General features: G+C 31.3%; 1 protein-coding gene across 2 annotated transcripts; it reads right to left on the reverse strand.

The window, feature by feature from the left end:
- Window positions 1–14,893: 14,893 nt before the first annotated feature.
- Window positions 14,894–17,752, reverse strand: LOC139896070 (nuclear cap-binding protein subunit 2-like). Of its 2 annotated transcripts, none has more exons than XM_071878649.1 (9): window positions 17,629–17,752; window positions 17,200–17,227; window positions 16,689–16,912; window positions 16,434–16,572; window positions 16,288–16,324; window positions 15,725–15,838; window positions 15,490–15,549; window positions 15,291–15,397; window positions 14,894–15,149 (listed from the first exon to the last, which is right to left on the reverse strand). In XM_071878649.1, the coding sequence occupies exons 2-9, from the start codon at window positions 17,215–17,217 to the stop codon at window positions 15,078–15,080; spliced, it is 771 nt and encodes a 256-aa protein (XP_071734750.1). In that variant the 5' UTR covers window positions 17,218–17,227; window positions 17,629–17,752; the 3' UTR covers window positions 14,894–15,077. The 2 variants fall into 2 exon arrangements, with proteins under 2 accessions (XP_071734750.1, XP_071734749.1); XM_071878648.1 differs by having other exon boundaries at window positions 14,897–15,152.
- Between the last annotated feature and the right edge of the window lie 7,346 nt (window positions 17,753–25,098).

A 25,098-nucleotide genomic window follows, 5' to 3' on the forward strand; every position in this document is an offset into this window, starting at 1 on the left:
TCCTTCTCATTTTAAAGCGTCAAAAAATAATATAAGTATCACAAATAGAAATGTTTTTTATAGTAATAATATAACAAGTACATACTCACAATCATATCCTATTCATATTACAAACTCACACATATAAAAATGAGTTCTCTTAGTTCTCTTAAAAAATAACCTCTAACTAAACCTTGTGTTGTAGCTCATTTGGTCGCTGTGTGACTCTCTTAACAATAGGTTAAGAGTTCGACTCACGTGGGGTGCAATATTGCTCACAAAGTTGCCCATTAACCCTTATTTTGCATCCAAAAGTATCTTCTGCACATCGCGTTTTGGGGGTAGTGGGGGAGTTTTACCGTCCATTTTCTCGGATTAGGCCGGGTTTCCTTCTGAACAATAGTTGAAGGGGTTATGTAACTGCGGGAAATGAACGCGTGAGTTATTTAATCCCCTGCGTAATCTCAAAAGGCTGTTAAAAAAAAATGAACTACTTATCGTTCATTACAAAATAATTCGACGCATATTGGGACATCTAATAAATTTGTTTTTGTGGTGATTCTACCGTCACTCTCACTCTAAAGTCAAATACATATTCAAATATAGTATAAGAATTGATCAACGATCAAGCCCCTTTAGTTGAAAGAATTGTAAAAATGTCCCCTCAATTATTGTTCTTTGTTTTCGTCCATTCACACACTTCTTGATATTAGTATGTGGCTTCACAAGCGATAATTAATATTTGAGTACGTGTTACGTCATCAGTAACGATTTTTTGAATCAAATAGTCCAACAAAATGTCATATATATATATATATATATATATATATATATATATATATATATATATATATATATATATATATATATATATATATATATATAGTGAAAAGATCCTGGAAGAACTCTGCATAGCAGAGAACCCAACGAACTATCACTTGTGATTTTACCAGACATCACAAACAATGAAATTGAAAGTTAATATCGATTGAAACAAGATTTTAAGGCAGCGATTGTCAACTTCCTTGAAGGATTATACTCCAAATCATCAATAATTTCCTCAATTTCATGATAAACAGTGAACGGATGATGAACGATGAATATGAATTCGTAACATCAATCAAAGGCGTTTTAGATGATGATTCCAACATGAAAGTTGCTTAAATTGTTGCATCTAATGCTCGTCAATCGTCAATTTAAGCTGAAACATCATATAGATTATGAATTTGAGCTATGAAAAATTGTTGACTTTTTCCCCCCAAATCTTTGACTCACGAATTCGAGCTCAAATCTAGGAGTTAGAATATGAAATTTTGCACATTGATTCACGAGATGAAACCTAATAAATCTGCGTTTTTAATTTTTGCTATAGGTTTGATTTTGAGAGATTCAATTTCTTACGAAGAACAGAGTGTGCCTGTACCCAAAACAAGCTAAATCTGCACGCAGATTGACTCAATCTGCACCCGACTCGAGCTGCACGCATATTGACTCAATCTGCACGCAGATTGACTCGAGCTGCACGCAGATTGAAGGTCGAGCTGTTGGTTCTCTCGGTTCTCTACCACCTCTGATTTTCTCTGGATCCTCACCATATATATATATATATATATATATATATATATATATATATATATATATATATATATTTTAATATCAATTTGTAATATGAGCTCCATAGACTTATATGTATATTTTTGTTTCTTTTCATATCCGATGTGAAATTCTAATTTGCACCTCAACAGATTTTCCCTTAAACTCACGTCCATCCGGGCCTTGCCTACAATGAGATTTGTGCACGCATGCGTTGAGGGCCATCTGCTCGATCTGTCACATCTGAAGTATAGACTGGCTCACTTCTATAAAGTGAAAGAAGACTCACTTTGTACAGTTATACTTTATACCTTATGGTAAAAGGTAAGTTGTTTCTTCACTTAATGGTAGATTTAATCAATTACGTTAGATACTAAATTTAATCTCATCTCTGAGAAGTGACAAACACTACCCTAGTCATTCTTTATATATATATATATATATATATATATATATATATATATATATATATATATATATATATATATATATATATATATATATATATATATATATATATATATATATAGGGTTAAGTTATTGTACATAGAATGTTATAGTACATAGAGTAAGAAGCTCCTACAACGGTTAGATCAAGTATGATGAAAAAATGAAATGGATTGATTTTATTGTAGAGAAAATGACAACAAAGGGCATAATAGTCTTTAGATCCCCTTATATTTTGCACGATCTGAAAACGTTGCTTATAAATAGGTGATCGATTGATTAAAATTTGAATGCACTCGTCACTATGTAAGCAGGTCAATTAAATTTTGTCATGCAAAACAAATATATTAAACATCTGATCGATACATAAATCATTTTAGTAATAGTTTGATTCATAGTTAATTTTTCATTTATATACGGTAATATGAATATGATGCACACTCAACTCCTATACACAACATACAAGATTGATACACAGATGTCTAAAATTTGATACTTAACCATAAAAAATTGATACACAAATGTTCATAACTTCATGCTTTTTTGTTACAAAAATGTCAATAACTTGATGCATTAACCATAAAAAAATTCATACATAAATGTCCATAACTTGATGCATTAATCATAAAAAAATGTCAAAAGTCCGTGACGGTGCAAGATGACGACGAGGTGGAAATGATGGTTCGATTACTATACGGTTGAATTGCAAGTTAAACATTATTATAATTTCACAAGTAACAGTTAAGAGAAAGCCGTAATTGTGCTTCATACATCAATATTATTGTTCATCGATCATCTCCATTATTGTTCACCGTAAACATGATACCTTCAACATTTGCTTAATATTTTTAGATACACAACGTATAAAAACCGAGGCACTAACACGTTATTTTATGCACATGTAGAACAAAAAGAACATATAGTTGATGGATGAACTTACAAAAACATACACAAACCTTTAAAAGTTGATACACAATAACATCTTATTCATGATATTTAGCAAAATTGATACACATTTGATCAAATATTTAACCCAAAATGGTTAGTTAATACTTGAAGGAAACTTGATACATTAATGGCAAAAAAATGGTAAACAATTAGGATGAAGTTAACCCAAAATGGTTCCCATTTTTTCCACGCTGATACAAAAACTCCTATCTATTAGGATGAAAGTTACTGAAATACAGAGAAGTCGCACGTTTTGTTTGTTAAATAATATTTGAAAATTAATTTTACTTTTATATATATTGAATTAGTATTTGACTAAAGTGCCCTTATTTCTCATAACTACTATATCAATTTATATGGACATGTGTCAACAAATGAGTGGCTTTCTACTTTATGTATTTTAAGTTTCAATGTAGATGAACTAATTCCTATATATATATATATATATATATATATATATATATATATATATATATATATATATATAGGGGCAGGATCAATGGGGAAGTAACCAATCGGGGGGAAGCGGGGGGAAGCAAATTTTTTTTTTTTTCGTTTTTTTTGAAAATTTTTTTTCCGGCATCAAGATCACACGAAAATATGAACATTTAGAAGAGACACTTCGTGATGAATGTTATTATTTAGGCGGGAAAACGATCGACAAAAATAACATTTAAGATAATATTGTTCGTGAAGAATATGAACGTTTTTTTTCTTCATGTTTTGTGAAGTAAAATTTAGCCCGATTTAGAGTTTAGGGTTTAGGGTTTAGGGTTTGGTGTTTTGGGTTTATTCCATAAACCCAAAACACCAAACCCTAAACCCTAAACCCTAAACTCTAAACCGTTCGTGTTAAAAACTCAATCTAAATCCTAAATCTAAACCCTAAATCTAAACCGTAAACCCTAAATTTCTAAACCCTAATATCTAAACCCTATAAACCCTAATATCTAAACCCTAATATCTAAACCCCAATAGCTAAAACCTCAAAATAAGCTCGAAAAACACGATAATTGTTATATATTACTTCTTCGAGCGTTTTCCCGCCAAAATAAAAATATTTATCACAAAGTGTCTCTACTAAATGTTCATATTTTTATCTCATCTATAATGTTCGTGAACAAAGTTTTTTCAAAAAACGAAGAAAAAAAAAGTTTTTGCTTCCCCCACTTCCCCCCGAATGGTTACTTCCCTCTTGATCCTACCAATATATATATATATATATATATATATATATATATATATATATATATATATATATATATATATATATATATATATAATCTGTGATTTTGTGATGCATTCAAAGTTAATTTTTTGATTAATCCTTGATTAATTATTGTCGTTAGCCAACTTTGAACAATCAAACTAGGAAGATTTAAGGCTCACCAAACATTAAAAAAATCAAGAGTAACCATACCTTGATTAATCTATAATACTTCCTACAAAATTTTATACACTTCTAATTTATAATAATCCATAGAAGTACCATATAGTTAGTCGGAACGAACATCAATATTATTGAAATAGCTTAACTAAACCTCTTTTGAACCATATACTCAAGATATTTTTACCGTATTGCTCAAAGCATCAAAATACTCTAAACGACCTGCTTATTATAAGTACATATAGTAATAGAAAAATATATTGAATATGATAGTCCAAGACCCTAGGTTCACTACAAGAAAAGAAAGAGACCCTATGCGGCCTATATTTTGAGCCTTTTATGGATCGTCCATGTAAGTTTTGCGGATGACAAGTCGTTTGGGACATGGTGTTCAGAAAAATTCGTACGTGAATGTTTTTCCGGATGAAAGCTTGTATCTTTTTCAGACGCCGATGATACCCCCCCCCCCCCCCCCCCCCCCCCCGACTTTGATCAAAAACTGACGAGCCTTTCCGGACGACATGTCGTCCGAAAAGAATTTCAATGAAATATTAATCTATTAATAATAAATAATTAAATAAATAAATATTTTATTGGATCTTTTTCGGACGACATGTCGTTTAAAATTTACTAAAACATTTTCGTCAACAAACAGTTTCTTCAATATTCTGGTCACCCTTTCTGAATGACATGTCGTTCGAAAAGCCCTCTATCATTTATTATTCAACACCTCAAAAAATGCATATTACCAGCCGAATAACGGCACATTACAAACACAAAATCTGGTGTACAATTACAATATATTTCACCAAAACGCCGCAATAACATTCAATAAAAGATTGGAATGTACCAAAATTAAAACGTTCAAACATAAAATTACATCAAACACTTGTCTCCAAACATAGGTTCAAACCACTGACATCAAAATACACAGGCTGTCCATTCAACAAACACAACAAACTCTTCTAATTATATTCAATGTCCATAGTTGAAGTGTGTTGTAATTACAGTAACATTGTTAGAAACTAAAAATAACTGAATTATTTCATTTATCTTATAAAAATACAACATTAATGTAAGATAACTAGAAATTGAAATTAACTTAACACTAAAAAGAAAAAAACACGAACACTATTCAACAACTAATTAACTTCAGATTCATATTAAAGCTCAATCTTGTGCAATTACGAGTTCATCTTCAAGTTGATTCTTTGTCCTTAATAATCCATGTAGAATCTACATGACCATATCACACGTGTGTGGATCATATCAATCCATCCGATCACAACGGGAGAACTATGAATAAAAGGTGAAATTAGTTTATGATATAATATTTCGTTAACGTGCACAAATATTGATATTTAATATTTTAATATGAACTATAATTATACACGTTAAACTAGTCGACTTTCTTATGAATAGAGGTATATAATAGGACTGAGCAAATATTAGAGGGACTATATCTATAATATTCAGAAGTAGAAGGGTGCTGGCGGCCGCAGCCTCTATTTACCTGTTGTTACTTCTACAGAAAGAATTAAAGTCAACTATTACTTGACTTTTGTAACTTAACAATAATTGCACACAAAAGCTTAGTTTAATGATGGTAATCATAGTCGTATGTATAATTTAAAAAATTATACGGTTGTTGTCGCTAGATTGTGATCTGTACATAAGTAGATCGTGATCTGTACAAAAGTTTTTCTTCTAAAAACATGTGAGTTTGAATTTATTTAAAAGCTTTGATAATAATTGACATTTTGTTATAATTCAGTAGGCTTATAACTACCTTTAGTGATTTGGTTCGTGTTATAATTCAGTAGGCTTATAACTACCTTTAGTGGGTTTGTTCTTGACTATAGGCTACTAATAAACTTAAAATAAGAGAGAGTAAAAGGATGATGATATATAAAATATATTCTATGTGTGCATCTTATGCAAATCACATCCTTTGGTATTTATAATACAATAATTTACTATACAGTTAGGTGGAATAATAATACACCCGTGATCATATTCAAATTTGTCAGCCACTTTCTGTCTTTATCACAACACTCCCCCTTGGATGACAAATTATTAAAGAGCAACTTAGTAATGCCTCGTTAAAAACCTTGCTAAAGAAAACCCATTGGGAAAAAACTTTAGCTAAGAGAAAAAGAGTGCAGCATACAGTTGACTCCCCCTCAAGTAGACATCGTTGAACTTTTACATCTTTTGAACATGTCTCATTCCAATATTGTGAACGTGTGTTCCGAAAATAGCAGTTGGAAGTGCTTTGGTGAAAAGATCAGCAGAGTTTTTGCTGGATTGAACATATTTCATTTCAATCTGGTTGTTCTTAATGAGATCTTGAGTGTATGAGAAGAATCTAGGAGGTATGTGTTTTGTTTGGTCACTTTTGATATACCCTTCTTTCATCTGTGCTATGCAAGCTGCATTATCTTCATAGATGGTTGTTGGACTTTTATCGCGTTCTAGTCCACAAGAATCAGTAATGAGTTGTGTCATTGATATCAACCAAAAATATTCCCGAGTAGCTTCATGTAATGCAATCACTTTGGCATGATTTGATGATGTTGCAACAAGTGCTTGTTTTTGAGAACGCCATGATATTGCGGTACCTCCATTTAGGAATACATATCCATTTTGAAATTTAGCTTTATGTGGATCAGATAAATAACCTGCATCTGCATAACCAACCAAATCTTATTTTGATTCGTTAGAATAAAATAATCCTAAATCAGTAGTTCCTCGAAGGTATCGAAATATATGTTTGATCTCATTCCAGTGTCTTTTGGTAGGAGCTGAACTGAACCTTGCCAACAAATTAACTGCAAAAGAAATGTCAGGTCTTGTACAATTTGTAAGATACATAAGAGCTCCAATTGCACTAAGATATGGTACTTCTGGTCCCAGGATATCTTCATGATCTTCACAGGGACGAAATGGATCAGTGTCAACATTAAGTGATCTAACAACCATAGGAGTACTTAATGGTTTTGCCTTGTCCATATTGAAACGTTTTAAAATCTTTTCCATATAAGTTGTTTGATGTACAAGTAAACCATTAGGCATATGCTCAATCTGCAAACCAAGGCAATACTTGGTTTTTTCGAGATCTTTCATTTCAAATTCTTTCTTTAGAAGTTGAATGGCTTCATGGATCTCTTTATTTGTACCTATGATGTTAAGATCATCGACATAAACGGCTATGATCACATATCCGGATGTTGTTTTCTTAATGAAAACACATGGGCAAATAAGATTATTGGTATACCCTTTGCATATCAAGTAATCACTTAATCATTTATACCACATGCGGCCCGATTGTTTTAACCCATATAATGACCTTTGTAACTTGATTGAGTACATTTCTTTGGATTTTGCATTGGTTGCTTCTGATACCTTAAATCCTTCAGGTATCTTCATATATATATCACTATCAAGTGATCCATATAGATAAGCAGTCACAACATCCATGAGATGCATTTCTAAATTTTTAGAAACTGCCAGACTGATTAAGTATCTAAAAGTAATTGCATCCATAACAGGAGAATAAGTTTCCTCATAATCAATTCATGGTCTTTGAGAAAAATCTTGAGCTACAAGTCTAGCTTTATACCTTGTAACTTCATTTTTCTCATTTCTTTTTCGCACAAAAACTCATCTATATCCCACAGGTTTCACATCTTTAGGTGTGAGAATGATAGATCCGAAAACTTTTCTTTTATTGAGCGATTCAAATTCAGCTCGTATTGCTCCTTTTCAATGATCCCAATCATGTCTATTTTGACATTCCATGACAGATTTTGGTTCTGGATCATCATCATCATTCATGATGTCATATGCAACATTATATGAAAATATCTCATCAAGATTTTTCATTTCATTTCTGTTCCATAATATTTTTGAATGTGCATAATTGATTGAAAATTCCGTATTGACATCATCAATCTCCTCTGCAGAAGGAGTATTGATTTGTGGTTCTTCTTGAACACTTTATTTTACCTCGTTATCAGCTGATTTTCTTTTTCGAGGATTTTTATCTTTGGAACCAATTGGTCTCCCACGTTTCTGGCGTGGCAAAGAATCAAGAGCGGCATTATTGTCAGTTTTTGAAATTTCAATTCGAGCTGGAGCATTTGCTGCTGGTATATATGATTTAGTCACTCTTTTTGTATCTGTAAATGCATCAGGCAATTTATTCGCAAGTTCTTGCATATGCATTATTTTTTGAACTTCGGTCTCGCATTCTTTTGTATGACGATCAAGATACATTAATTGAGGTTCACACCATGAAACATCATTTTCTTTTTTTTTTATTTCTCCCCCTAATCTAGGGAATAATGTTTCATTAAAGTGACAATCAGCAAAACGTGCTGTAAAAACATCACCCGTCATGGGTTCAATATATCTTATGATTGAAGATGTTTCATATCCAACATATATTCTCATCCTTCTTTGAGGACCCATTTTAGTGCATTGTGGTGGTGCGATAGGAATATAAACCTCACAACCAAATGTTCTAAGGTGGGAAATATTTGGCTGATGGCCAAAAGCAAGTTGCAAAGGAGAATATGTATGACTTGCACTTGGTCTAATGCGAATTAATGATGCAGCATGTAAAATTGTATGACCCCATACAGATACCGGGAGTTTTATTCTCATTATCAATGGTCTAGCTATTAACTGCAATCGTTTGATTAGTGATTCGGCTAAACCATTTTGTGTATGCACATGGGCAGCAGGATGTTCAACAACAATCCCCACAGAAATGCAAAAATCGTTAAACGCTTGAGATGTAAACTCACCAGCATTATCCAATCTCACCCTTTTAATAGTATAATCAGGGAAATGTGCTCTCAATTTAATAATTTGAGCAAGAAATTTTGCAAATGCAACATTTCGACTTGATAATAGACAAACATGATACCATCTACTAGATGCGTCTATTAGGACCATGAAATATCTAAATGGTCCACATGGTGGATGAATTGGTCCACATATATCACCTTGAATTCTTTCAAGAAACATTGGTGATTCTTTTTCAACCTTAAGAGGTGATGGTCTTATTATCAATTTTCCAAGTGAACATAATGTACATGGAATAAGTGCATCATGAGGGATCTTTTGATCCATCAATGGATGTCCATGTGTATTTTGAATTATTCTTTTCATCATTGCTGATCCTGGGTGGCCTAATCTTTCATGCCACATATTGATCATTACAGGATCACATGCCTTTTCATTTACTACCATGTGCGCTTATGTATAATGTAAACCAGAACTAAGTCTTGGTATTTTTCAATCACATGATTCTTCTCAGTGATACTTAAGTATTTATCATTTTCTGTAGTCACTGACTGATAATCATATCCATTTTGGTAAATGTCAGAGAAGCTTAACAAATTTCTTTTTGACATGGGAGAAAATAAGGTATTTTTTTTCAGAAAATTTGTACCATTTGGTAACATGAATTTTGCCTTTCCCATTCCTTTTATTAAATTTGCGGGACCTGATATAGTATGTACCGTTCCTTCTGTTGCTTTAAAATCAGTGAAATATTTTTTAGATTTGAGTATAGTATGTGTGGTACCACTGTCTGCAATACAAAGATCCCCACCATTTGACTGATTTTGCACTTCAGTAGTGTACATCATGAACTTGATTAGTGATTTGTGCTTGCTTAGATAAACCTTGATTATACGGAGCACTTCGTGCTGATAATGTGTTATAATTCAGTAGGCTTATAACTACCTTTAGTGGTTTGGTTCGTGTTATAATTCAGTAGGCTTATAACTACCTTTAGTGGGTTTGTTCTTGACTATAGGCTACTAATAAACTTAAAATAAGAGAGAGTAAAAGGATGGTGATATATAAAATATATTCTATGTGTGCATCTTATGCAAATCACATCATTTGGTATTTATAATACAATAATTTACTGTGCAGTTAGGTGGAATAATAATACACCGGTGATCATATTCAAATTTGTCAGCCACTTTCTGTCTTTATCACAACACATTTAACATTGTTAAGTGGAAGCATTTTAATTTATAGGTAAGGATTCCCTTGAATGAAAGTACTTCTTTTGAGTTACAACCAATTTTTAGGGTTTTTTTTTTCAACAATAATGAATAATGAAAACTATTATAACAATGTCAAATTCATCTAAAGATAAAAGATCAAACAAGAATACAACACTCACGATACGACTAGGCTCGAAACTAAAAAATAAACTATTGACTTTAGTATACTGTAGCTAACCGTATAGGTAACAACCCAACTCTATATACTTTTTACAATTATTTTTTTTTAATAATAGCTGTAAAGACTACTATTACAATGCATAAATGTATTTTATATAGTAATAAAAGTATAAAACACACACACACACACACATATATATGTATTGTTTATTTCATTCTACAAAACTATTACTCATATACATTGAAGACAGCTCTTAATTTGAACCATCTTTATAACCTCCCGGCTTATGAAAATAAGTGTTATAAATAACATGTGAGGGCAATTAATCCATATAGTTCGTTTTCTTCAATAATTGTTGATCATTAAAATGTGAAAATCTCAGGTCAACTCAACGGACATGATAGCTCTATTTATATAACTTCAAATCCGGTTCCAGAATTTGGATTAAATTTTGTTTAGATGTTATTGATTGATTTGTTATGTTGGTCATTTGTCGACGTCATCTTCTTTTTTCTTCCCGAAAGAAATAAATAAAAAAATGAGGGTACATTTCATCAAAAAGATGAGACTCCCTAAAAGATAAAACATATTGAAATATATCTTGACAACCATCACTTTCGAACTAAACGAGGATATAAAGCCCGCGCTTGGATGTTAACGGTCGACTAACAGAACGTTTAAACAATGATTAACAGGTCGGTTAACGATCAGTTAATTGAACGGTAAAAAAGGTTAACGGTTTAAAAATTAGACGTTATTAATATAAATGGGTGGAAAAGGAAACGAAAAAGAAAGTAAAAAAAGTTATAAAAATATAATTAAAAAAAGATTTTAGGTTAAAGAATTTGTGTACGAAAATACTCCAAAGTTGAGGGTATTGATCAAAGTGCCAGGTGAATAGTGTTCAACCCTGATCACATTTAATATAATAGTATAATTAACAAAACGTAATCATATAATAATCTAATGAAACCATCACTGAGAGACAATCAACATCGAAATGAAAATTGTGTGAAAATTTCAACCACTTGAAAACATGAGTTGGATAACAAAATGAAAATTACTTTACTTGAAATCTTAAACCTATTGAACGATTGACCCATAAGATCCTGAAAAATTGAGATTCCATAGGAAGTGTTTGAATTCCCTTTATAAAGTTCTACCGAAATTTCGACTAAATCTTATCTTACCCACCATGATCCAAGAGGCCACTCGCATCATTTATATTAACAAGGAGAGGATTGTTCGTTGTATTTGCCCATTGGATTTATAAACTCCGTGTAGGTTTTCATTTCGACATCATGTTTGTTAAGATTAACTAGCTTTCTCACAGCCTTCTTTCCATTTCAGGTTTGTAAACACGGACATAAAATCATCGTTTTCATCATCTCCCAAAGAAGTAAAAGAAGAATCGAGAATAGTTATCTTTAAGCTTGAAGCTTTGCCTTTTAGTTTTTCTTTTTACCACATTTAGGTGTGTTAATCACGGTGTTAGGAATAACATTATTCAACTCCAGAGACCATAAGTTTTGACCCTCCAAAAAGCTTTTCGAAAAGATGGACAGGTGAAACGGCAATCCTTTGAAAAGCGGATGTCGTGAGATTCTTTTTTTCCACCACCACCACCATTTATTTAAGACCAATGAAGTATATATATATATATATATATATATATATATATATATATATATATATATATATATATATATATATATATATATATATATATATATACTTTCCCCGTCTCAAATTAAATACGAACTATTTTGTTATGACACACAGTTTTAGGTATAATATAAAAATCCATTCTTTTCAAGAGTTAAAAGTCACTTTTCCGCTTTACTATAGTCACGTGTAGACCAAACCCAACCGAGTGTTTCTTCCTTCCATCAAATTACTTGGACAACAATGACGAAATCTGACGGAGCCAAACGCAGGCGTCAGTCAGTTTCACCATTCGGACTTCCGACGCAAATGCTGAAACTCGTCACTTTTCTTTCAACCAATCAGATTTTTTCCGATTTAATAAATATATATTCTTTATTATTAATTTATTTTTTCCACCGAATTTCCAATCAGATTTTACCACGTCACTATACCCAATATTTGACACGAAAAAACTGACACAACAGTTAAAAAATGTGAGAAACTAACACTGGCTAATAACAATCAATTTGCACTTTTTAGTCCAAAGGTGCATAAACTGTCCGTGATATCACAATTCACGGTTGAAAATGGTCTAATGTAAAAGTTAATTGTCTATTTTTCAAGTGAACACATATTTGAGGCCAAATTAAAATATAATGTGAATGAAGTATTAATTTTTAGATTGCTAGAATCACATTCGAATAGAAATGGCATAGTGCCTGATGAATATTCTGTGGTGTTTGTTCTAGAAAAGTCTTGTCTTTTGTTTCGTTAACAAAGTACAATTTTAGTAAACGACAGGTCAATGTCATATTTGGCGCCTGTACGTTACAAATCTATAACAAGCTTGTAGTTAATAACCTAATAACTTTCAGTTGCTTAACTAAATACTCCGTAGTTGTTAGCAAATTAATTTATATCGTTATCGTTAATATTCATTATATAACGATAAGGTGATTGCCCATTTTTCTGTGGTTGGCATCGTTTCATAGAAGTGTATAGGATGATAGACCCATAATCCTAACTCTAAGAGCATGATGTATAATCTAATTGTTCAGACCAAAAATCATTGCCAATGGTCCTAAATAGTTTAGTATAATTTTAGTATAAATTATTAATTATTAATATTAATATTAATTATTAATTAATTATTAATTCATTCAATAATAAACAAAAAGTTGATTACGCCAGACAAATCATTACTTTTCGAATACCTTCATTTATGTTGTTGATCTTAGACCCAACAAAAAAGAGTCAGACCTTGACCATTTCATGTTTCTCTCGCTTAGATTTGTTTTGAAGGGGAGATTCCTGAATTCTTTGTTGATTGACAAATAATAATATATAGAAATAGAATTGGTCAAAGGGCAACCAACATTTGAATCAGTCGGTTTGAATCATTGCCTTGTTCAATCCATTCACAATCCACAATCCCTCCACAAGACCATTGTAATGGGGCGTTCTGGTCGGATTTGTTTGAAACACAATGCCAAAATGTTGCTAGTGGGGCGTTATCGAGATTCTTTAAGGGGTATTGTTTCAAAATTATTTTATTTGATTTTTCTCTTTTTCATTATACATGTACACATATTGATGAGACATAGGTTCACCATACTCACCTACAATATTTCTATTAAGAGTACAAGTAATAGTAACGGAGGTTTTCGGTATTCTTGAGAAAATAGAAGGTAAAATTAGCGTAACAATTAGACTCTAAACAAGCTGAGTTCGAATTCAAAACTTAAACGAAGAGCTCGAACCTAACTGTGCTCGAGCCTATCCGAGATCGAATATAGTTGATCACGACGCGGCACATTTATACTTCTATTTTGTTTAAAAGAAAACAATAAAAGAATTAAAACTTGAAATTAATGCAAATGGTGCTCAATGGTGTCGTTAAAATTGTAGCATGCCATTTAGCTTCTTTTATCCAAAAGATTTTTAATTTTTTTTTTCTTTCAAAAAACAAGAACTAAATGATAATAGATTGAAAGATCCAAAATTATACGAGTATAAAAGTTGATAAACTATGAACAATAAGTTTCAGATCTATTGACCTAGACGACATTATCATTATCATTATCATTATCATTATCATTATCATTGTAACTAATGCTAACACTCCACAAACAGTTGACAATGACACATAAGACAATCAAAGTCTCGTTCATGAATTCCGCGAATCCAGATCTTCATCACTTCCTAATTCGCCTAATATGATGGTGATTAATTTGTGACTATCTGATTAAGACATGAAAATGTCACAGTATTAAAATATTGTAGGTGAGGATGGTAAACAAGTGAGATAGTACAAGTGCGACCAACAAAGCAAACCAGTAGAAACGTCCAAATCACCTCACTGTCAAATCGCCGACCAAACACCATTAAAAACCTAAACTATACGGAGTACAAAATTAGCAAGACTGTCGAATGCAACCACTGCAAACCACAAACAAAGCCTAAACTAGGAAATCACCCAAAGCCGCAACTAAATAGTCCCAAAATCACAACCACAACAACAAATCAATCAAACCAATGAATTTCTCCCGGCTAGACCATGCTTTGCAAAACATAAATTCTAGCCATAATTGTCTTATTATTGGAGTCAATTTTAGGCATTTTTTTTTTTCTTTTTTCCAATAGACCACCAATGACACCATGATACTAGGAGTCCATCTTTCTTTTGGTATGTATATGCTCATATATGAACCCAGACAGTTAAGCATTAATCAAAACAAAATACTAGAAGTTCATCTTTCTTTTGCTAGAACTTTTCAAACTATTGTTTCAGTAAATAAATCGTAACAACAACATTGTACAGAAAGGAAATGTTTTCATAGATATACCCAGAATGATGACAACTTAGTTACTTCTGCCGTTTCCTGTCATCTTCCTCTTCATCTGAGTCGCCGCGCTCACGGAAACGTGGATTTTTCTCCTGCTGAAATCATATCATGATCGTATATGAGTGATTATAACTTTGAATTCTTTAATCTAAGTGAGACACACACACTTTGACAACAAAATGACATCAACCAGACCTTGTGTAATTATTGTATAGGGAATTGAGAATCATTACCTGTCTGGAGTCATGATCAGAGTTTCTTCGTGATTCATGTTCGAAATTCCTCTTGGGAATATCCGGTCCACGGCGATCATCATCACGGTATCTCTTTCGCTGATAATCTAATATTGGATTGGATAGATATTTCAAACTAATGTAATATTTTCTAGAGACACATGAAATCTCATGAAAGAATGTAACGTTTGTGTATTACCTCCTCCTCTACCATGTCGGTGGGATCCGCCATAACCATGACCACCTCCACGTCTTCCGTCTGCAGGACATGAAAATAAGTAATGGCATAAATAAAAAATTATCATGTATAGTTATCTATTGCTTCAAAGGCAAAAAGATGCTCTTAAGTTAGTTGTTACATGATGTAGTATCTAGTCAAGCAAAATACAATAAAAGGTAGTAAATAGAGTATGATAGACAAGTTGTGGACTTACAGTTGCTATGAGCAATAGGAGGCGGCTGGAAAGATCCCAACGATCCAACCCCATAATCTACTACCTGCCTTTGTTCTTCTAACTCTTTCTGAACCAATTTTCCATAACCACCTCTATGTTTGACCAGTCAAGGAATACTGAAAGAACTTATTATCTTTTCCAAATTCACATTCAAAAACATATAAAAAAAAAAAAAAAAAAAAAACTAGTCTCAGAAAGCTGGTGTGTTATTTTATCAGCTAAAATAGCACGCATACCGAACTTATGCCTTCAATAATGTAATACTATGGGTGTATTTTGGATTGCATGTAAACAATGCTTATCTGCTTATTGTGTGTTTATATGCACCGTAGCACATAAGATGTTTATAGAGTGTTTAAGACATGTTTATCCAAACAAATCATTTGATATTTTTAATTAAAACAAGCAACTTTGTATAAACAGTTTAGAGTTGCTAATTCCAAAATGCTTACTTCAAAAGGCAATTATTAGATAAGCACTTTTGATAAGATTTTCCAAACAATTACTAAAACAGGCGGCTTTACATATAGAGTTTATAAGGATATCAGGATCATAATCCGTGCGATATTCATCCCTCACCTGGTAAAAAAAAAAAAAAAAAAAAACAGAAATTATTACGAATTTAAATAATGGTAAAGTGTAAACTAATAGAGAGACTAGAGTAAATCAGTAAATGTGTGTAGGTCACCTGTCCACCACTTCGACCACGACCCCATTGCCTTCCATCTTGGAATCCCCAGTCAAAGTCAACACGAATAGGACGGTCATCAAGAATAGTCCCGCTTATGTATTTCACAGCATCTTCTGTATCTTCCCTAGAGTAGTACCTGAAAACAAGAAACTTTCAATGTCAACTTTTAATATCATAAGTAAAAACTAGTAAGACTACATGAATTTTTTTTTCTTTCAGTTAATGACAAAATAATTATGAGCCTTAAATTACATGACAAAGCAAAAACCACAGGGCGTTTTTGTGTTCTTATCCAAACCCATGACAATCTTTTTTATTTCTCCTGCTCGAGAAAACAGCTCATAAAGTTGCTCTTCAGTAGTATAGAAAGACATGTTGCCAATATAGACAGTCGTTGAAGTTTGAAGTGCATGCTCATATTCTTCTTGCGTTCCAGGAAACCTTCTATCACGGTATGCTGATATCTTATTCGGATCCTGACAGAAACAATAAACAGAAGAGCGTACATTATATATATAAGTATATAACAGGCAGAGTCAAAATGGTATAATGCCATTTATCAACCAACGTGTATAATTAAGTTGACGTTCCTCAGGCTTGAAAGTTTAGATTTTAAGCTGAAATGCTACAATATATTACGACTGCTTGAAGTACCAACTATATTACCGCACACATTTTAAATACAACCGAAATAACAGATCAGTAACGTAATATGAGCAAGGCTAATTTAGCATCAGCTAAAAGTAGAAGAAACTGATAATACCTTAAAAAGCATGGCCATTGCACCTTATCTGAAAATAAAGAGAAATACATTGTGTTAATAAACATGTTTGAACAACTGTGTACATTACTTTGTGCCACATCATCTCCAGGCCAATGCAAACTGAACTTAACAACTTATCAATTTGGAATAGATATACTACAAGCTTTCAATACAAATATATAATCGTTCACCACTAATCAATTAAGAATAATAATGTAAACCTTGAATTAAAGAGGTGTAAAACGTAAATTGACAAAACATTTTATTTATTATAAATTTTCTAAAGTAAACCGATAAAAAGAATACAATATGATGTCCTAAACGAGTAAAACCTAAATTATTAACAATGGTAAAACGGAACCTGTTTTAGGGCACAAAGCGATATAAATTGAAACGATTACAACAACAAATATAAATTTTATATCTAACCTTGTGATTTAGTGGATAAGTGGCCGGTGAAGACGACGGAGCTGAGAGAAGCGCAGCCACTGCCGATTGGAGCGTGAAAGGTTCGACGGTCTAATACTTTCCCTGACCCTGTGTTTGTTTGTGGGTAATTTACAGTCTAGCTCACTCGAGCCCAGCCCAAAATTTAAAAACAGATAAAGGTCTTGGACAACCGAGCCCAACATGTTTTTGTTCGATGTATAGTAAAACCTCTATAAATTAATAATGTTGGGACCGGGATATTTTATTAATTTAGCAAGATATTATTATATCGATAAATTAATAAATTATCAATTTAAAAAATTGGCTTATATTTGTGAGCAAGTCTCAAATTAATGGTTCGACATTCGAAATTATTATGTCCGTTTACTTTACTTATTTGAATAAAACATAAACAAAGACCTTCAAAATTTCCATGTATGTACATTCACACATTAATGAACTTGTCAAGTTCAATGTATATTGGGATTTAAAAAAAAATTTAGTAATTATTAATTTATAGTTTCGCTGGAACCAATATATTTACATTTGGATTTCAAAAAAATTATTATCTTATTATTTTATCGATTGGGTCCAAATTTATACTAGTCCCAAGTTGGGACCGGACAAAATATTAATTTTATCGAGGATATTAATTTATCGAGTATTAAATTACAGAGGTTTTACTGTATGTATATTGTGTCTACATTGTCCTTACGGGTCTACATGCAATAGAAAGAATGAATTTTAGGTAATTCTTGATGATGAATAATAAATTAGTAACAGTCTCGGGGGATTTCATCTTACTCGCGAGCCTGTGGTTCTCTGGTTTAGGACTTGTTATGTGTTTCTTCGGGTACGAGAGATTATTTTGATTTGCAGGCTTCTAGTTAGGTGTTACTGGAGTGCCCGATGTTCATTTTGTTGTGCGACTTTCAAGTTGTGGTGATTGCGGTGTTTCATACGTGCTCGGTTTTATATATTTTTAGATGGTGGTTATCCGTTTGTACTGTCATTTACTTTTAATGTGCTCGCTCTCTTTCACTGTTATCGTCCATTTTGTATGACGATCAGAGCGAGACCTTTCAATATTGTCGTTTGTGTGTATCACCAGATCTTTTCGATCATTATATATATAAAGTGGTAGGATCAAGGGGGAAGTAACCAATCGGGGGAAAACGCTCGAAGAATTAATACATAACAATTATCGTGTTTTTCGAGCGTATGTTGAGGTTTTAGATATTGGAGTTTAGATATTAGGGTTTATAGGGTTTAGATATTAGGGTTTATAAATCTAGGGTTTATAGTTTAGATTTAGGGTTTAGATTTAGAATTTATATTGAGTTTTTAATACGAACGGTTCACTAAACCCTAAATCTTAAACTCTAAATCGGGCTAAATTTTACTTCACAAAACATGAAGAAGAAAAACTTTAACATTCTTCACGATCAATATTATCTTGAATTTATTTTTGTCGATCGTTTTTCCTCCTAAATAATAATATTCATCACGAAGTGTCTTTATATTTTCGTGTGATTTTGATGTCTGCAAAAAATAATTCAAAAAAATGAAAAAAAGAAGAAAAAAAATTGCGTCCTGTTATAATTCAGTAGGCTTATAACTACCTTTAGTGGCCTAGTTCTTGACTGTAGACTACTAATAAGTATATAGAGAGAATATGAGAGAATATGAGAGAATATATTTAGTGTGTATTTTATAAACTCATAACACACATATTTATACTCAAAAAATCTACTATACAATATCTATAATAATAATAAAATTAATATCCAATTTAACTTTTATAACACTCCCCCTTGGATGACAATTTTATTAGAGAATAACTAGTACTGCCTCGTTAAAAACCTTGCTAAAGAAAACCTATTGGGATAAAACTTTAGCTAAGGGAAAAAGAGCGCAGCATGGAGTTGACTCCCCCTCAAGTAGGCAACGCCTGAATTGTTACATCTTCTGAACATGCCTCATGCCAATATTATGAATGTGTGTTCTGAAAATAGCAGTTGGAAGTGCTTTGGTGAAAAGGTCAGCAGAGTTTTTGCTGGACTGAACATATCTCATTTCAATCTGGTTGTCCTTAATGAGATTTTAAGTGTATGAGAAGAATCTAGGAGGTATGTGTTTTGTTCGGTTACTTTTGATATACCCTTCTTTCATCTGTGTTATGCAAGCTACATTATCTTCATAGATAGTTGTTGGACTTTTATCGCGTTCTAGTCCACAAGAATCAGTAATGAGTTGTGTCATTGATCTCAACCAAAAACATTCCCGAGTAGCTTCATGTAATGCAATCACTTCGGCATGATTTGATGATGTTGCAACAAGTGTTTGTTTTTGAGAACGCCATGATATTGCGGTACCTCCATTTAGGAATACATATCCATTTTGAGATTTAGCTTTATGTGGATCAGATAAATAACCTGCATCTGCATAACCAACCAAATCTTATTTCGATTCGTTAGAATAAAATAATCCAAAATCAGTAGTTCCTCGAAGGTATCGAAATATGTGTTTGATTGCATTCCAGTGTCTTTTGGTAGGAGCTGAGCTGAACCTTGCCAACAAATTAACTGCAAAAGAAATGTCAGGTCTTGTATAATTTGTAAGATACATAAGAGCTCCAATTGCACTAAGATATGGTACTTCTGATCCTAGGATATCTTCATGATCTTCACAGGGACGAAATGGATCAGTGTCAACATTAAGTGATCTAACAACCATAGGAGTACTTAATGGTTTTGCCTTGTCCATATTAAAACGTTTTAAAATCTTTTCAGTATATGTTGTTTGATGTACAAGTAAACCATTAGGCATATGTTCAATTTGTAAACCAAGGCAATACTTGGTTTTTCCGAGATCTTTCATTTCAAATTCTTTCTTTAGAAGTTGAATGGCTTCATGGATCTCTTTATTTGTACCTATGATGTTAAGACCATTGACATAAATAACTACGATATATATCTGGTCATTGTTTTCATAATTAAAACACATGTGCAAATAAGTTTATATGTATACACTTTTCTTATCAAGTAATCACTTAATCCGTTATACTATTGTATCAACCCATATAAAAATCTTTGTGATTCAATGGAATACATTTCTTTAGGTTTTGCGTTAGATTTTTCTGATACCTTAAACCCTTCAGGTATATTCATATATATCACTATCAAGTGATCCATATAGATAAGTAGTAACAACATCCATGAGATGCATTTAAGTAACTACAGGTTGATTAAGTATCTAATAAGTAATTGTATCCATTACATAAGGATAAGTTTTCCTCATAATTCATTTCTGGTCTTTGTAGGAAACCTTGAGTTACAAGTCTAGTTTTGCCTTGTATCTTCATTTGCACATTTATTTTTCGGATAAAAATTCATTTATATCCCATAAGTTTCACATCTTTAAAAGTGATAACGATTGATCCGAAAACTTTTCTTTTATTGAGTGATTCTAATTCAGCTCGTATTGCTCCTTTCTGTTGAGCTCAATCATGTCTATTTTGATATTCAACGACAGATTTTGGTTCCAGGTCATCATCTTTATTCATGATGTCATTGTAACATTATATGAAAATATCTCATCATGATTTTTCATTTCATTTCGGTTACATAATATTGCATAATTTATTGCAATTTATGTATTTACATTTATCAATATCCTCTGCAGAAGGAATATTGATTTGTGGTTCTTCTTGAACACTTTTTTTTACCTCATTATCAGCTGATTTTTCTTTTCTAGGATTTTTATCTTTGGAACCAATTTGTCTTCCACGTTTCAGACGTGGCGAAGACTCATGAGTGACATTATTGCCAGCTTTTGGAATTTCAATTCTAGCTTAAGCATTTACTGCTGGTATATATGATTTAGTCACTCTTTTTGTATCTTTAAATGCATAAAGTAATTAATTTGCAAGTTCTTGCATATGCATTATTTTTGAACTTTCGTTTCGCATTCTTTTGTGCGAGTTCTATATACCTTAATTGATGTTCACATAATGAAGCATCTTTTTATTTATTTTTCATTTCTCCCCCTAATATAGGGAACAATGTTTCATTAAAGTGACAATCAGCAAAATGTGCTGTAAAACATCACCCGTCATGGGTTCAATATATCTTATGATTGAAGATGTTTCATATCCAACATATATTTCCATCATTCTTTGAGGAATCATTTATTGTGGTGGTGCAATTAAAAATACACTGCACAACCAAATGTTCTAAGATGGAAAATATTTGGCTCTCGACCAAAATTAAGTTGGTAATGGAGAATATTTATGACTTGCACTTGGTTTAATGCGAATTAATGTCGCATCATGTAATTTTACATGTCCCCATATAAATATTGAGAGTTTTGTACTCATTTCCAATTGTCTAGTTATTAGCTGCAAGCGTTTATCTATTGATTTAGCTAAACCAATTTTGTATATGCACATGAGTAACTGGATGTTCAACAACAATCCCTGTAGACATATAATAATCATTCAATACTTGAGATGTTAACTCACCAGCATTATCAAGTCTCATCCTTTTAATGATGTAATCAGAATAATGTGTTCTCAATTTAATAATTTGTGCAAAAAACTTTGCAAATGCCATATTACGGCTTGATAACACACAAACATGAGACCATCCGCTAGATGCGTCTATTAGAATCATGAAATATCAAAATGGTCCACATGATGGATGAATTGGTCCATATATATTCCCTTGAATTATTTCAAGAAATATTGGTGATTCTTTCTCAATGTGCTTTTCATTAATCACCTATGCACTTTTAATCATATGCGTTGCGCTTTTCATCATATGCGCTTTTCATCATATGCGTTTTTTATCATATGCGCTTTTAATCATATACGCGCTTTTCATCATATGCGCTTTTCGGTGCTACATAGATATTTCTCATTATCTGTTATCATTTACTGATAATCATATCCATTATGATATATATATATATATATATATATATATATATATATATATATATATATATATATATCAGAGAAACTCAATTAATTTCTCTTTGATTTTGAGAAAACAAGGCATTGTTTATCAGAAAATTTTTACCATTTGGTAATATGAATTTTTGCCTTTTCCGTTCCTTATATCAAGTTTGCAAGATCTGATATAGTATTTATAATTCCTTCATTTGATTTAAATCAATGAAATATTTCTTAGATTTGATCATAGTGTGTATGTTACCATTATCTGCAAACAAGTTACAATCTGAGAAAGAACCGCATTAGAAAGCGACTCAACAATCGTACTAATAACCTAGTAGCAATAGTCATGATAAGCCCAATTAATCATCATAAAACTGGACTCCACATAATTTTTTTTTTTTTTCATAAAATAATATATATCAAATATAAGGTAACATTTCAAATATTAAATTACCATGTAAATCGATCTAATATATCAAAGGTCTGTGAATTATATTCACTTGAAATATATGCATATTAAGTATACAACTAATTTATGTACAGATCAAATATATTTCTAATCTTAAAAGATCATGATGATTATCAATTATGCATTAAATATTAAAATAATCCAACATGCAATTTATCGTGATTTAAAAAAAAATTAAATTGCATCAGCTTATAGCACATATAATCATGTATATGGCGAGAGTTTAAAAGAGTACACCGATCACAAAATAATATGCCAATCTAATCCACTAACTTATTAATCAATTAGATTAATAATAGCATAGGTCATGATATAACAAATTAATATAACCACTTTTTCCAAGTTTCATGTTAGACCAATTAAAAACTTACAAGGTAGCAACCATAACCATGTAGCATATATAATCACAATATATACATATATACATATATAAGTATAAAATTACTTGATGCATACATCAAATACACCAAGTATACTTTGTCTTAAAAAATCATGATTATGATTCATCAATATTCATTCCATAAATAGAATATTCATAGTCAATACAAAACGTAAATCAATGATTATATTCATCATGCATAAAACTCAAAAATAGTTATTCTATCCGAAGATAACTAGACACAAATATGTTCTATAACATGCTCATATGTAGTCGGTTTATACAATCATACAAGTTAAAACAGTATACCACAATATGATATCATGAGAGTAGCAGATCATAGTATTGCAATATATATATATATATATATATATATATATATATATATATATATATATATATATATATATATATATATATATATATATATATATATATTTCTTCTTTTTGGAATAAAATAATATTCACAACTATTTAATTACTTCATAGATCTAATGTGTTAATAACTCAAACGAGAAATATCCAGTTTACGACTACATATATATTATAATAATAAAATATATTCAACAACTTAGGTAGAGTTTTGGTATACACAACTTTTGATTTCATAACCTGCTTCATATTATCAAATAAAATATAAATCATATTATACCAATTTTATAGGCTGACTAATCGTTTACATATTCAGTTAACAAAAAAAAAGGAATATATTAGGAACTTATGTTCCTTTCTTATTTTAACTTTTAAGATTTACTTTTAATAAAAATAAAAACTACTTTTTCTTTTTTTAACTTTTAAGATTTACTTTTAATAAAAATACAAACTACTTTTTTTTATTTTAACTTTTAAGATTTACTTTTAATAAAAATACAAACTACTTTTCTTATTTTAACTTTTAAGATTTACTTTTAATAAAAATAAAAACTACTTTTTCTTATTTTAACTTTTAAGATTTACTTTTAATAAAAATACAAACTACCTTTTCTTATTTTAACTTTTAAGATTATAAATTTAAGAATAAACATTAGTATGCATGAAATAAATAATGATTAATTGCATAAGTAATCATAAATGTTAGATAACATATAAAGACCCCATCGTATTCGTATTGATCGGAATTAATCTCGACCCATGGTACCGTGTTGTCAAATGACGTGTTGCGTACATAAAGTACCGTGTTGTCAAATGACGTGTTGCGTACAATCATGAGGTCTTATTAACATAAATATAAATGTTAGTGAAGTTAATAAGAGTTAGATTACAGAAAATATAATTCAGGCGGTAGAACCGACCATATATAACTTAAATAACATAAATATAAATGTTAGTGAAGTTAATAAAAGTTAGATTACAGAAATATAATTCAGGCGGTATAACCGACCATATATAACTTAAATAACATAAATATAAATGTTTGTGAAGTTAATAAAAGTTAGATTACAGAAATATAATTCAGGCGGTATAACCGACCATATATAACTTAAATAACATAAATATAAATGTTAGTGAAGTTAATAAAAGTTAGATAATTTCTTACATTGATTAGTGACGTGTGCTTGCTTAGATGAGCACTTCGTGCTGATAACGTGTTATAATTCAGTAGGCTTATAACTACCTTTAGTGGCATAGTTCTTGACTGTAGACTACTAATAAGTATATAGAGAG

This window comes from Rutidosis leptorrhynchoides, chromosome 3 (genome assembly GCF_046630445.1).
Source record: "Rutidosis leptorrhynchoides isolate AG116_Rl617_1_P2 chromosome 3, CSIRO_AGI_Rlap_v1, whole genome shotgun sequence".
NCBI classification, from domain to species: Eukaryota; Viridiplantae; Streptophyta; class Magnoliopsida; order Asterales; family Asteraceae; genus Rutidosis; species Rutidosis leptorrhynchoides.